This window comes from Periophthalmus magnuspinnatus, chromosome 12, assembly GCF_009829125.3.
Source record: "Periophthalmus magnuspinnatus isolate fPerMag1 chromosome 12, fPerMag1.2.pri, whole genome shotgun sequence".
NCBI classification, from domain to species: Eukaryota; Metazoa; Chordata; class Actinopteri; order Gobiiformes; family Gobiidae; genus Periophthalmus; species Periophthalmus magnuspinnatus.
The window spans coordinates 2,986,431-3,001,139 of NC_047137.1; the positions used below are offsets into that span (position 1 = coordinate 2,986,431).

The 14,709-nt window shown below is 39.0% G+C and overlaps 1 protein-coding gene across 1 annotated transcript in view; it reads left to right on the top strand.

Moving 5' to 3' along the window:
- The window catches only part of scube1 (signal peptide, CUB domain, EGF-like 1), a 138,847-nt gene extending 129,316 nt beyond the window's left edge, over positions 1 to 9,531 (top strand). Inside the window, exons 15-23 of the mRNA XM_055225720.1 lie at positions 43 to 198; positions 839 to 1,042; positions 1,440 to 1,601; positions 4,865 to 5,032; positions 5,969 to 6,130; positions 6,346 to 6,543; positions 7,676 to 7,828; positions 8,536 to 8,615; positions 9,379 to 9,531. Coding sequence (XP_055081695.1) covers positions 43 to 198; positions 839 to 1,042; positions 1,440 to 1,601; positions 4,865 to 5,032; positions 5,969 to 6,130; positions 6,346 to 6,543; positions 7,676 to 7,828; positions 8,536 to 8,615; positions 9,379 to 9,531 — 1,436 coding nt within the window. The remainder of the gene's footprint in view (positions 1 to 42; positions 199 to 838; positions 1,043 to 1,439; positions 1,602 to 4,864; positions 5,033 to 5,968; positions 6,131 to 6,345; positions 6,544 to 7,675; positions 7,829 to 8,535; positions 8,616 to 9,378) is intronic.
- Positions 9,532 to 14,709: the final 5,178 nt, after the last annotated feature.

Consider the following 14,709-nt stretch of genomic DNA (forward strand, 5'->3'; position numbering starts at 1 on the left):
ACCCTGTAGAACGTTGTGATGTCTTGTGTATTCCTACCCCAGGCCAGTTCCCGTGTACAGACGAGTGTCATGTGACCTTTGTGAATCTCAAATGTGATTCATCGAAAAAGCGTCGACGCGGCCGTAAGTCTCCAGCCAAAGAAGTGTCCCACATCACCGCTGAGTTTGAAATGGAGATGAAGGAGGAGGAGGCATCTGGTATGAACATGATTCTATTTAATATACCTTTAAAGAGCCATATCACACTATATTATGATCTCTGTTCTAATGTTGTTTCCGCATCAAAAACATTGTGTTTTGTTTCATTCACACATGTTTAACACACAAACCCTGCAGGTTGAGTTTTTCTCTCAAACAGGAAATACTGTTCCGCCTTGTGACATCATGTGGTAATACAGGAAGTGCTCCAGTGTGTTTTTAAACTCCATACACCTTCACTAGAATCGTAAATAATTATAAATATAAATATGCAGGGTTTGACTGTTAGCCATGTCTGAACGAAACACAACACAACTCCAAGTATGTTTGTGATGAGGAAACAACATTAGAACAGAGATCAGAAAATAGTGTAATATGGGCACTTTAAGAGTAGGGTTTAGGTTAAGTTACGATTCTGTTAAGATGAGGAAAATGTTTTGGGGCAGATAAAAGAATTGTGCCACCTACACCTCAACTTACACCATAAAATAGAACATAAAACAGTCACAAAGTCACATTTACGCCTGTTCATAGGAATAGAAGCTAACACGTTACCATGACAACCAACACTACTTAATCACTTCCTTCTTTTGGGACCCGACTCTGAGCACTGACCATTATAACTGCTGTCCCTTTGCAGACTCTTGTAACATGGAGTGTGTACGAGAGAGAACCAGACTTAAACTGCAGAGCGCCTTGAGGACTCTGAGGAAGTCCATAAACAAACAACAGTTCTACATACAGTTCTCTGGCACCGAGTACGAGGTCGCGCAAAGACCCTCACGCGCTGTAGAAGGTGCCGAAGCCTGCAGCACGGGGCAGGTGCTCCGAGAGGGGAAGTGTGGTACGTACAGACCATACACTCTATATATAAATGGACAGAGCTATCCTGCTAGCATAGACATAGCTAGCTAGCTAGCTAGTTTTTCTTCTGAATTATGAAAATAAATATTCACTCTACAAACACTGCACTGACCTTTATGCAGAATTAATCTATGTTAGAACAGGGGCTTTAAATAAAGCACTATTACATGAAAAAGTCAAATTATTTACATGTTTAAGAGAGTCTGACTCTGGAGTAAAATTGTACGCTCAGAACATGGCTACTGAAAATTCATGTTCGTTACTATGGCGATGATTTCTGTAGTTTTGTTTTACCTCATTGGCCATTTATAATCTGTGTTTACTGGTTTGCTCTTGTAACAGTCCTGGTTTAGTCTTATAACTGTGTATCTCCTCAGTGAGTTGTGCTGCAGGGACCTTCTACAGTGGTGAACAGCAGCAGTGCATCCCATGTCCTCCCGGGACATACCAGGACACAGTGGGGCAGTTGTCATGTGAGCCCTGCCCCAGCACCGAAGGGCCAGGCGTGAGTGGAGCCCCAAATGTCTCCCAGTGTGGAGGTAAGACATTCTACAGTTTAAATACATATGTGCCTTGACTGCAGTGCATGTCTCCCGAACAGCTGTAAAACCAGCAGATCCATCTCTCACTACCACTACAAACACTTGCTATAGCAGATGTGTGTAGTGTTTTTTCAACTAAATATTTGTGTCATAATTTTTGTTGATTAAATTATATTGATATTTTTGTGAAATAATAGTAAGGACTAACAATTAAAGAATCTATTACTTAAACACATACATCAAATGATACCTTAGTTTTGAAAATGCTAAAATGTGTAATTAGTTTCAGTTTCATTTTTGATGCACACATCAGGTTTGTCAAGTTGCTGTATACAATTTTGTATATTTATGGAGAACTGCCGTGTGGGAGTATGGGTGACATAGGCTTGTGAGCGGAGCCTGGGTTACACTGCCTCCCCTTCAGGCATGACCCTGGCTTACACTGCCTCCCCTTTAGTCGTGACCCTAGGTTACACTGCCTCTCCTTTAGGTGTGACCCGTGGGTTACACCCTCTCCCCTTTAGGTGTGACTCCTGGGTTATTCTCTCTGCTCTTTAGGTGTGACTCATGACGCTGAGTTGCACAGACGTTAACCTGTTATCGATCTGCCACCCCTCTCCTACACAACTCTACAGCAATGTATATGTACTTCTGTGTCACCCGCACAAACAATTTATCAAATGAAAGCTACGGCTCTCATGTTTTCGAATATGCAAACCATTTTCACCTGCAATCACCACAGTGCTGATAGGAAAGCCATTTTCACAGAAAAGCCAAAAACTTGAACTTTACTTACTTTTGAGGGCTCTGGTTCTGTCAAACATCAACATATTCCAAGAAAGTTGGTCTCATTAGTTCTGTATAGGTTCAGAGAATATAGAAATTATGTCCACAAAATAAGTTAGATCCTCCATGTCCAATCTGCTGCAGGAAAGTATTCCAAATGTGAATTCTGCTCCGTCACATTTTTGCATTTCTTTTGTGGATTTCAGGCATAATAAATTTTAGACAGTGCCAACTTTACTGCTCAATGCTAACTCTCCCCCTTGTAGAATCAACCAATTACATTACACACAGTTAGTGTCATTTTCCTTTTATAGCCAATGAGCAGTGGAACCCGACGATGTATGGCATGCCATGCTTTTCTCTAAACAGATGGAGCTTGACAAATGCGTAGACAAAGTCAAGTGGATCCAGGGACTACATGCATGATTCGTGCGCATTTTACGCACTGTTGTTTTGCAACAGTTTTGCACTCTAAACATGATGAAACTGACAAAACAAAGGAAGAGGCATCTCTGACCCGGAGAGGTTTGGGGCAAAGAGTGAAGATTCCACGGTGAACTCAGGAATAGAGGACCTTATTTTTTGGATTAGATGTTGTTCTCGATCGGTAAGCCTGGTTTATTTTGTTATTGACATAATTGTAGGTAAAATATATCGTGTGTAATCTTCTGCACATTCATGCTCTCTGGCGCATTTGTTTTCAGCTGTATGAATTAGACTTCTTTTGTCTATTGTTTGAAAGGTGTTGTTTTATTCTGCAGTTTGCATTATTGTAGGTAAAAATATAATATGTCTCGTATCTCATCTGTGCGCATGGATGAGGTGCACTCTGGCACGTTCCTGTGGAGAGTTATAGATCAGACTTTGTTTATTGTTGATATCTGGCAGAATATAGTTCAGCCAGGGATAACTATGCTGCCCAATGATAAACCCAAATGTTATCTTCTGATTGAACCCTAATTTGACATTACTACGAGGTTTTGCACAAAACAAAGAAATGGTAGAAACATTTTTTTTACTATTTTGTGGACATGCCATTGTGAATGCCTTCATTATCTATAAAGAACACTGTGAATTCCCTATGTGCACCAAAAGGCCTTTATAGATACTCTTGTCTTGGAGCTGGCAGAGGTGGGAGCCATCAGAACACAGCAGGAAGAAGGAAGCAGGGAGAAGAATCATTGTCTTGTGTACATCAACCCGGGTGGTGACAAGACACAAGTCAGATTGAAGTGCAGGAAGTGACATGCCAAAACTTCAGTGAAATGTTTAACCCACAATATACCCCTGTGCTTCCAACAACAAAGAGACTGTTATAATGACTGGCACACAGAAGACCGGCCATAATAATGTACAGTGTTTTCACTGTGCAGTTTGTGTTTACATTTTGAAGTATGTGTGTTTGTTCACTGTTTGCAGTGTGTGAAATTTGTAAATATATATTTATTTTAACGCATACCACCTGTTTTGATTATATTTTATATACAAATATACATTTTTAGTGTGTTTTGATATGTTATATAAATGTACAGAACAGCTAGGTGTGCAGATAAAGTTTCTCTAAGTGTAAGCTTTCAGTGGAGCCATCATTGATGTCTGTGGGTTGAAGCATTGAAAACATTGCATTTTTTCCAAACGTTCTCCAAATGTCTCAATTTGGATAGGTTTGGAGAGGTATGGATAAATTTGGATACATCAAAACTCCCTTCATAAAACACCTGGATTTACTATATTATATTACTATAATAAAATGAGAGTAAAAATCTTTTTATATATATATATATATATATATATATATATATATATATATATATATATATATATATATATATATATATATATATATATATATATATATATATATATATATATATATATATATATATAGATATTGTCCTCAAATTTGAAATGTGAGAGGTTAACACTATTTTCAGATTGTTGTTTCAGATTTTGTCCATAGCTACCTACTGCGGCTTTTTATACCTTAATCTTAACAAAAAAATTTAGGTGAGGATGTGAAAAAAAATTTTTTTATGTGTGTTCCAAAGTGTATAAATGCTTACCAGACATACTTACAGTGATTCTGACACCTGTGGGTAAAACTATTGGGTGTTATCATTACAAAGACCCCAAACTTGTGTATATACTACTGAGGGTTCAATGATGGTTATCATCTTAATTTGGAGAGGTTAGAACAAAGGCAATTTCACTAAAATGACCTGGAATTGTAAGGGGTTAAACATGTCCCAAACATTCACATATTATTCATCAAACCTAAAATAAACATAGTCAAACATTTTCTGCTTGACGAAAATGATTATGGATTTAGTTGACATGTGCATTGTCAACAAACACAGTTTGTAGCCACACTTAAACTGCTGCTCCTTCCTGCTCCCCCTGTTGGTTACAATGGTGTCTTACACACACAGAGATGGTGGTTAAATCCCTCACACTGTGCATGTCTCTCCTCTTAGGCCAGTGTCCGGCAGGTCAGCACTCGTCTGATGGGTTTCGCCCGTGCCAGCTGTGCCCTCTGGGGACGTTTCAGCCTGAAGTGGGCAGAGTGCTTTGCTTCTCATGTGGAGGAGGGCTCCAGACCAAGTACCACGGCTCTGTGTCCTTCAGAGACTGTGAGGCCAAAGGTCAGACACAAACTGTACTCATCATACCTGAGGTCAGACCAATAAGGAAGGAGGCGCATTTGCTAACATTTGAGTATTAATTCTTAAAGGCCCTTTACCTGATTTTCCCATGTATTTGACCAAAGTGTGTCCTGTCCCAGTACAAATATATTGTATAAGCAGCTCCTCAGGTCAAAATAAGTATTATTGTCCAATAATCAGGAAATGTGCTGTTAGCACCCTAGATATTGCACTGCATTTCACCCAGGTTTGTGAGAGTTGTGAAAAGTGCTTATAAACTCATCGTGGTGAATAATTAGAATGCTCTGAATGCATATGGTAAGTGAGGAATATATTTGGACCACTATAAACAATTTCAAATGTTTTTCATGTTTTAAATAAATCAAGCACAGAGACTTCAATTGAGTATTTATAAAGCATTTAGACATTTAAAGATGCACTATTTAACTTTTCTGGTAGAGAATCCGCCACCTGTCACATTGTCATTTTCCAACTAATTGTCATTGTCATTGTCATTTTCCAAGAACATTTATTTATTTAGCCCAACATAAGTAAATACATGTTCTTCCTTTGCAGGAGATGTTCCTCAGTATGGCACTAACCTTCTCTTCATTTGTTCAGTTACAAATGTGTTTATTGCCAAGAAATACCTTGAAAAACATCCACCTTGTAGTTTAGACCTCGACAAACATGTTCTGAAATGTCCCTGTGTGCGTCAGATCAGATGCCTTCCCTGTGTGTCAGATGCCCTCCCGGTGTGTCCATGAGGTCTTATTCTGTATAAGAGCGGCTAACCCTGTAGACTTCTACAAGCATGTTCTGAAATGTGATTCTTGTTTTAGTTTAAAGTTTAGATCTCTAGTCATTTTCAGGTGACTTTGATCCCACACAAACGTCCTTGTCTTCTGTCCTGTCCCTTTGTCCCTCTCTGGTCAGTTCACTGTGCTCCAGGACACTTCTATAACTCCAGTACTCACCGCTGCATCCGCTGCCCCATCGGCTCCTACCAGTCTGAGTTTGGACAGAACTACTGCATCACCTGTCCTGGGAACACAACTACGGACTTCGACGGAGCTACCAGCGTCTCACACTGCAAGAGTAAGAGACCAAGACTAGACCAGGACTGAACCAGGACTAAACCAGCACTAAAGCAGGACTAAAGCAGGATTAGACTAGAACTGAAACAGACTAAACATGGACTAGACCAGGACTAAACTAAGCCTAAACAGAGACTAAACCAGGACTATAACTGGGCTAAACCAGGGGTAAACCAGGTCTCTATGGTCAGTCTCATTGGTCTTTTTTTGCATCAGACCAGCTGTGTGGAGGGGAGCTGGGAGAGTACACGGGGTACATAGAGTCTCCTAACTACCCCGGAGATTACCCCTCAAATGTGGACTGTGTCTGGACCATCAACCCTCCCCATAAGAGGCGCATCCTGATTGTGGTGCCTGAGATCTTCCTGCCCATTGAAGATGAGTGTGGAGACGTGCTGGTCATGAGGAAGAGCGGTACACAGTTTAATCAGATTATAGACATAACCATGTTATATTTTCCCCATGTCAAAAATGTACCTGGATTTGTATTTTTGTTTAATTCATCTTCTCTGAGCCTCAAAAATGCTCAGTTCACATTTTGCCTGTGTAGTTACATTACAGATAAAACTCTAAATTTTTCCTGTGCAGTTTTTAAGCCCATAAACATTCTATGATCAAACTGTGTTCACAACAAACACATGGCTATTAGCATAGCATGCCTCTATTACCATGGCTCTAGCATTCCTCTGTTATGCCTAAATACATCAATGGAAAGGGAGGTGTAGTTTATTAAGTACATTTTCCAAATGCAGACATTATTTTAAGTTTGAAAATGTGAAATACTGATCTCAAAGTGACCAAAAGCCACAGGAATGCATCACATGTTCTGTAAAGGGCCTATATTTCTCTATTCTCTGATCTGTGTTAGATGCATCACACGTGTTTTTTAATCAGAACAGTGAAAGCTGCACTGTGTAATTTTTCTGGTGGAGGGTCCTTCACCTTTTGTCTCCATGAAGATATTATTGCTTTGGCTGGAATATTCCACAGTATGGCATTAAAATTATCTATCTTAAGGGGTAGACAAGCACGTGATACCATCAGGCCAAGTTATAGGTAAGATCTGTGGAGAGGTGATTTTGCGCACTGCAAGAATGTATTGATGTATTTATGGACCATAAAAACACTTGCATAAAAATTTCAAGCTAAATAACTTTAATCCCATACCATGGAACATTTCAGGTAAAGAAATAACATCTCAATGAAGACAAGCAGGTAGCAGACCCCACACGAGAAAAGTTATATCTTTCACTTTTAAAGGCCCTGTACCTGATTTTTCCCATCAGTTTGACCAAAATACCCCCTGCCCCAGTACAGACATATTAGCTGCTCTGGTCTCTGAGAGTTGTTAAAAGTACTTATAAACTCAGCATGATGGATAATTAGGATGTTCTGAATTCATAAGGTAAGTTAGGAATAACTTTGGATCACTGCAAACTGTTTAAAATGAACTACTTCTGTTTTTCACATTTTTAAAACATTAAAAATAAGGTACAGAAATCTTAAAAAATAATAATCATCTTTTGTTTTGCCTGTGCTGTTGTAGCTCTGCCCACCTCTATCACCACCTATGAGACATGTCAGACTTACGAGCGTCCCATCGCCTTCACCTCACGCTCCAGGAGGTTATGGATCCAGTTCAAATCCAACGAGGCAAACTCTGGGAAGGGTTTCCAAGTGCCCTACGTCACCTACGATGGTACTACACATACAAAACTACTGCAGTATACTCTTATAATGTCCACTATGACGGTACTAAACTACTGGCCTATACATATTATTATAATGTCCCCAATGATGGGACTAAACATACAAAACTACTGCTGTATACTGATATAATGTCCTCTACAGCGGTACTAAAGATACAAAACTAGTGCAGTATACTGATATATGGTCGCCTACAACGTTACTGAACATACAAAACTACTGCTGTACACTTTTATAATGTCCTCCACGACAGTACAAAATTACTGCAGTATACTGTTATAATGTCCCCTCTGATGGTACTACACTACACTGTTATAAGCACCCCTGTAGTCAAACCTTTAGACACTTTCATTTCTGTTTCTTCTTTATTTCCATGATTATTTACACTGTAGATTCTCACTGAAGCATCAAAACTATGAATGACACACGAATGTAGCAAATACAAATAAATTCAAAATAACTTTTTTTTTTTTTTTTACCTAAAAAAGGCCCAAGGGTTTGCAGCAAAGCAAAGGCTCAATATAAAGCATAAAAAAACAATATTGAGTTGACTTTCTTTCCTTTCCTATATAATTCCATATTTTCATCATATATTTGATGTCTTCTATTTGTATATAAAATGCAGAAATGTTGGAAAAAACACTGAAAGAGGTGTGTCCAAACATTTGACTGGTGTTTTACTGTGCACATGCTCTGCAGAGGACTACCAGCAGCTTATAGAAGACATAGTGAGAGATGGCAGGCTGTACGCCTCAGAAAACCACCAGGAGATATTAAAGGTACAGTTATGCATTGTGTGAAATATTAAAGGTACAGTTATTTGTTGTGTGAGATATTAAAGGTACAGTTATGTGTTGTGTGAAATATTAAAGGTACAGTTATGTGTTGTGTGAGATATTAAAGGTACAGTTATGTTTTGTGTGAAATATTAAAGGTACAGTTATGTGTTGTGTGAGATATTAAAGGTACAGTTGTGTGAGATATTAAAGGTAAACTGTATGTTGTATTCTGAAAGCATGGTTGGTAGAATGGTCATCCTCTGATCTGAAGTTTGATGGTTCCCAGCATAACTCCCAGTAAAACAGCCCACAGTTTGGCAGTGCGATTCCTATTCCCACATATGAATATTGTTATGTCTGTGAGAAAGACACTTAACCATCCATTACCCTCTCTGTATAGACTGGAGTATGATTCTGTGTGTGAATGGTTTCTTGATGTAAAGCACTTTGAGTGTCTACCATTTATCTGCTTTTCTCCATGGAGATGTTATTGCTTTGTCTGAAATGTTCCACAGTATGGCATTAAACGAACAATATGACATTTATTCAATAGCAGGTACTTCTGTTGCTAAAAAAATGCCCTGGGGCATCGCTTGTTGGTCTCCATGGAGATAAAGTTAAATGCCCTACTGATGATCTCCATGGAGAGTAGCAGATGTATTTCGCCTCTGCCTGAAAAGTGTACCTTTAACAAATAGTAAAAGATGAGTAAAGCCAAGCGTATGTAGACATTGTAATGTAGTGTACTCTTGTGTCTCCTCAGGATAAGAAGCTGATCAAAGCTTTGTTTGACGTTTTGGCTCATCCTCAGAACTACTTCAGGTACACAGCCCAAGAGTCCAAGGAGATGTTCCCCAGATCTTTCATCAAACTACTGCGCTCGAAAGTCACACGCTTCCTCCGGCCATACAAATAAAAGTCCGCTCCCTCTGCTCCTGCCAGGGTCTGATCTTATGCTCCTGTCAGGGTCTGTTCCTGTCACTTCCTCACTTCCTCTCCTCCTTCCACTGTTTATTCCCCTCTGCTCCTATGCTCCTGCCAAGGTCTGCTACTGTCACCTCGTCTCCACTGCCCAGTGTCTGTCACTCTGTTTATTTCCCTGGGTCCTGTAATATGCATATACTATAGTGTTGCTATTTTCACTATTTAAATGAATGCACAGGTAAAACAGGTAAAACAGGTACAGGTGTATAAGCCAGACCTCTGAGAATGTAATATGCCACAGTTACCAGCAGGGGGTGCATGGACTCTCACGGTCACACTTATGAAGCAGACTAAATGAGTTCAAAGCAATGAGCTGCATTTTAAATGTTCAGGATGTGTCTTAGGAAAACAGAGATTTTCTCTTGATGATGTCAGGCTCAATATTCAGCATCACATAAAATTATTATTCAAACTTTTTTTTTTAATAAAATACTTTTAAATATTTTAATTAAATATGAAACCATCAAAAGTTTCGCAAATTTAAACTGAACAAAAAAAGAGGAGAAAGAATCTTGTTTTCCTTTATGTGTTTAGCACAATTTGTAGATAAAGTAATTCAAAGTGCTTTACAGAATAAGAAAGACATTATAATCACAATACAACAAATTAAAACATAAATAATCACAAATAATGATGACCTCAGAGATATGGTTCATATGGCACTAACATTTCAGAGATGTACTTTGGACCTAGGCCATGGAGAGACTTATACACAAGCAGAGCTGCTTTAAAGTCTATTCTTTGAGCTACAGGAGCCAGTGCAGAGACCTGAGCACAGGACTGATGTGCTCGTACTTCCTGGTTTTAGCCAGGACCCGAGCAGCAGCGTTCTGGATGTACTGCAGCTGTCTTAATGCTCATTTGGAGAGGCCAATGAGCAGGCCATTACAGTAGTTTAGCCTACTGTAGACAAATGCATGGATAAGACTCTCTTGTGTGGTTTTGACAGTATACCTTTGATTTTTGCAATGTTTTTAGATGGTCAAAAGCTGCAGATGTTATTGATTTGTTTAAGTTCAAGTCTGAGTCCATTATTACCCCTAGACTTCTAGCCTGATTTGAAGTTTTAGAGACACTGGAGGTGACTGCTGACACTTTCTCTATGTTTCTGTGGGACAAAGACTATGACTTCAGTCTTGTCTGAGTTTAGCTGGAGAAAGTTGTTTTGCATCCACCCACTGGTCTGTTGAATGCAGTGGCAGAGTGAATCCACTGGTCTATATTCACCTGGTCCTCCTGCTAATGAGACATAGATTTGACTGTCATCTGCATAATTGTGGTAGGACACATTATTGCTGTGTATTAACTGGCCTAACGGCAGCATGTCGGGATTGAACAACTGGGGTCCCAGGATTGACCCCTGGGGTACCCCACAGGTCAGGGACATTTTATCTGAGACACAGTTTCCAATTTCAATAAGAGCAGTCTCAGTGCTGTGGTGGGGTTTAAAACCTGACTGGAGAACATCAAAGAAGCTGTTAATTTGGAGAAAGTTAATAAGCTGTTGGTAAGCAACTTTTTCAAGGACTTTGCCTGAAAATGGCAGAATTGAGATGAGTCGGTAATTTTTCAGTATTGTGGCATCAGGACTGCCCTTCTTTAGGAGAAATCTTTAGAAATCTAGTGGGTAACACATTGTGGCAGCATGTAGATGAACTCAGAGTGGTGACGATCTCTTGGACAGTTTTGTCAGTTACAGGTGCAAAGTGAGTCAGCTCTAAGTGTCTAGGTGGGTGCAGGGTTGTTTTTTGAGTTGTGGAATTGATGGCATTTTTAATGCCCTGAACCTTATCATTAAAGAATACTGCAAACTGATTACACTTAGATGTAGAAATTAGCTCTAACTGCAGCAAAGCTGAAGAGTTTGTTAATCTGTTTACTGTTGCAAACAGGATGCGAGAATTGTTACTGCAACTTCCAATAATGTCAGAAAAATACCTCTCCCTTGTTCTACATAAACTGTGGTTGTACATGTACATCTTTTGTCTGTACATCTCAAAATAAACCTGGAGCTTTGACTTGCACCATTTCTGCTCAGCTCTCTGGCACTCCCTTTTCTGTGCCCTGGTCAAGTCATCATTCCTCCATTGCGCTTTCCACTTATCTTTAACAATGGTGTCCAGAACATTCAAAACACACAAGTTCAGCAAATCATCAACATTAAAACTTATTAAGTCTATCATTTCTATGAACAGTGCACCTGTGTTATCATTTATGTGTCTCCTTTGAACCACTGCAGGACCAGCCACTGGTTTGGGAATACAATACTTTAAATACTTTAAAGCAGCCAGTGGACGTGTTTCTTTTTTAAGGCATTTTAGATGAATGTGCAAATTATAACAAAATGATGCACAGGTGTCATAGATTATAACTATAGAGCACACACAAGCACAGTAGGTCTGATTTCACACTGATAGTGTTGACTAAGTGTCTGTCGCCCTCAGTTGGTCACTTTGTGGAACATGGAAATGGCTAAACATGAGAATGAGTCCAGCGGATGCATTAAACTATCCCTGGTATGTTTGTGAACTCATGATTTAAACCTGCATATTTCAAATTAACCTGTTTTTTTTATTTTATTTTTGTGCATATTCTGGGACCTTTAACTTCTCCTTCTTCACCTGGTGTTTACTCTTAGCTGCTGTGTGGTGCATTTGGCCTGACTGATCCCCATGCAGCTTCTTTGTGTACTTACTCTGTGGGTTGGTATTACATCATACTTATGCGTACTCATGTTTATAATTTGTCAATAGTGCAATATCCTTCATATCAGTGTCTTAAATATTCAAAAGAAAAATGCGTTCTGGGTTTATTTAGTGTCTTTATGTTTTTAAATGCACATAAGTTACACTACAGCGTAATACGAGTCATTGTGTCAATAATATTCAATTTTAGCCATGTCTGTAAGCTTTTAATATTAGGCCAGTATTATCAATAAACAGGAACACTGCATAACAGAATCTAAAGATATATGAACATCATTTAAATTCCTGTGGTTTCAACTGTTTGGACATATTTGTTTATGTATAAAACCTAAATTAACTTTTTCAAGACAATTTTGACTGGTTTATCTTAAAGAGGGGGTATTCTGCAAATGAACTTCTGGAATTTTCTACCATGTTATAACATTGTTCCCTCATCAAAAACGTGCCGGAAGAGGTTTTAGATGTCATCCATGCATGTTTGAGTAATATAATGATCTCTCCTGAGCTCTATTCAAATCCTCCTTACGGTTAATACAAGCCTACAAGCCTACAAGCCTACAATTCTACAAGCCTACGTCATCTCTGCTCCCACATGATAATTCTCCATAAATATGCAAAACCATTGTACAAAACTGTACACAGCAACTTGACAAACCTGATGTGATATGCAATAGTTTAATTAGGGGGATGAACATTGATTGTGTTGCGATAGCTCTCTAAAGGGGGAGTGACTTAGCACAGAGAGCAAAGAGAGGAGAGACTCAAACGTCAAAAATGAAAGTGAACCATATAAAACATGTTAATATGTTGTTTTGTGTGAATATAGCATTTTCAAAACAATAAAAGGTAACATGGTGATCTAAATATTGTATGTTAGCAGTTAATAGAAGTAAAATACCCCCTCTTTAATACCCCATAGATGTAAAATACCCCCTCTTTAATACCTCATACAAGTTTTTGTTTCTCTATTGGGAGATAATTTTGCATGAACCATGTTGTACCAAATATATTTACACTAGTCAAAAATACTTAAGTTAATGTTAAGTATAAATGTTGTGCACGTAAGTCCTTTAAACTGATCCAAATGTTCTGTTTTGCAGTGTTCTGATTGGTCAGGCCTTATGTGCTTTCATTTTCTGCATCTTCTTTCTAACAGTTGTATTATTTTTGTTGTTTTTGTCTTTTGTGATATTTATACTGTACAAAGTTGCAGATGCCCATTTTTAGAGATATAAATTGTTTAAATGTTTATAGAGGGCAAAGGTCACGTATGTGTGTGTGTGTGTGTGGGGGGGGGGGTGTGTGTGCGTGTGTGTGTGTGTGTGTGTGCGTGTGTGCGTGCGCGCGTGTGGGGGGGGTGTGCTTGTGCGTGGGGTGTGTGTGTGTGTGTAATGATCCGTGTGCACTACTCAAAATGTCAACCTGATTGGATATAATGAGATAAGTGTGTGAGTTATAAGAGAAAGACACTACCTAAAGCACTACACAAACACACAACTACACCAGTGAAAGGGACTCTAATCCAGACATATTTGTACTGGGTTGCAAGGTTCAGTGCTGAAATCCAGTTGGTTTAAACCTAAAAGGACCCTCTCTCATATGAATGGTCACTACCTAAACCCCAGCACATGCAGCCAATCATGGATCAGTGCTAGAGCAGCCACTGCAGCTCAGTGAGCTAATTCTGGAGGTTCTGAGCTTTCACATGAGGCCTGTCCATATACTGAGAATGAGTCACACTTGTGTGTCCTCAGGGCCAACCCTAGCTTTCAGGAGGCCATAAAATGAATTTGTCTCTGGGGCCCCTAGCAGTGGGTGTAACACAACATACGTTTGCATACATAATTATCAGACAATTAGTGTAGATGAGTATATTAATTAGCCTATATAATCCCCATTCATGAGTCATGACTCATTCACAGGCCATTCAGTTGTCCATCAAACGTGTGGTTTACCAACATTACTAATCTGATAACAGGAGCAGCCTGCAGTAGCCAAACGTTCACACAGATATCTGATGGCTTTTGTGAAAGAAAAAGCCAACAATCAAAAGCAGCCAATTTAATAAGTTGACTCACCATGCTGTGTTTATGTCTCACAGATATATATCCTTTATGTATTATATAACCGTTCCTCTTCATTGTTTTATCCTGGCATGTCATATCCATTAGAATAATAACTAAGTAATAGGCTATTTCAAGTCCTCTCACCTTCTTTCCCAAAAGAATCATGTTCTTTTGTTCTTGATGCATTTCCCAAAACTTTAGATAAACTTAAGCTCACTAACTTTCAATCTAACTTGCAAAACAGCTATTTAAACCACCTCGAAGAAAGGGGTCCTCGCACCGGTGTAAACACATAGCTGCCCACACTTATGCCTGGCTCAAAAACAAATGTAGGCAGTA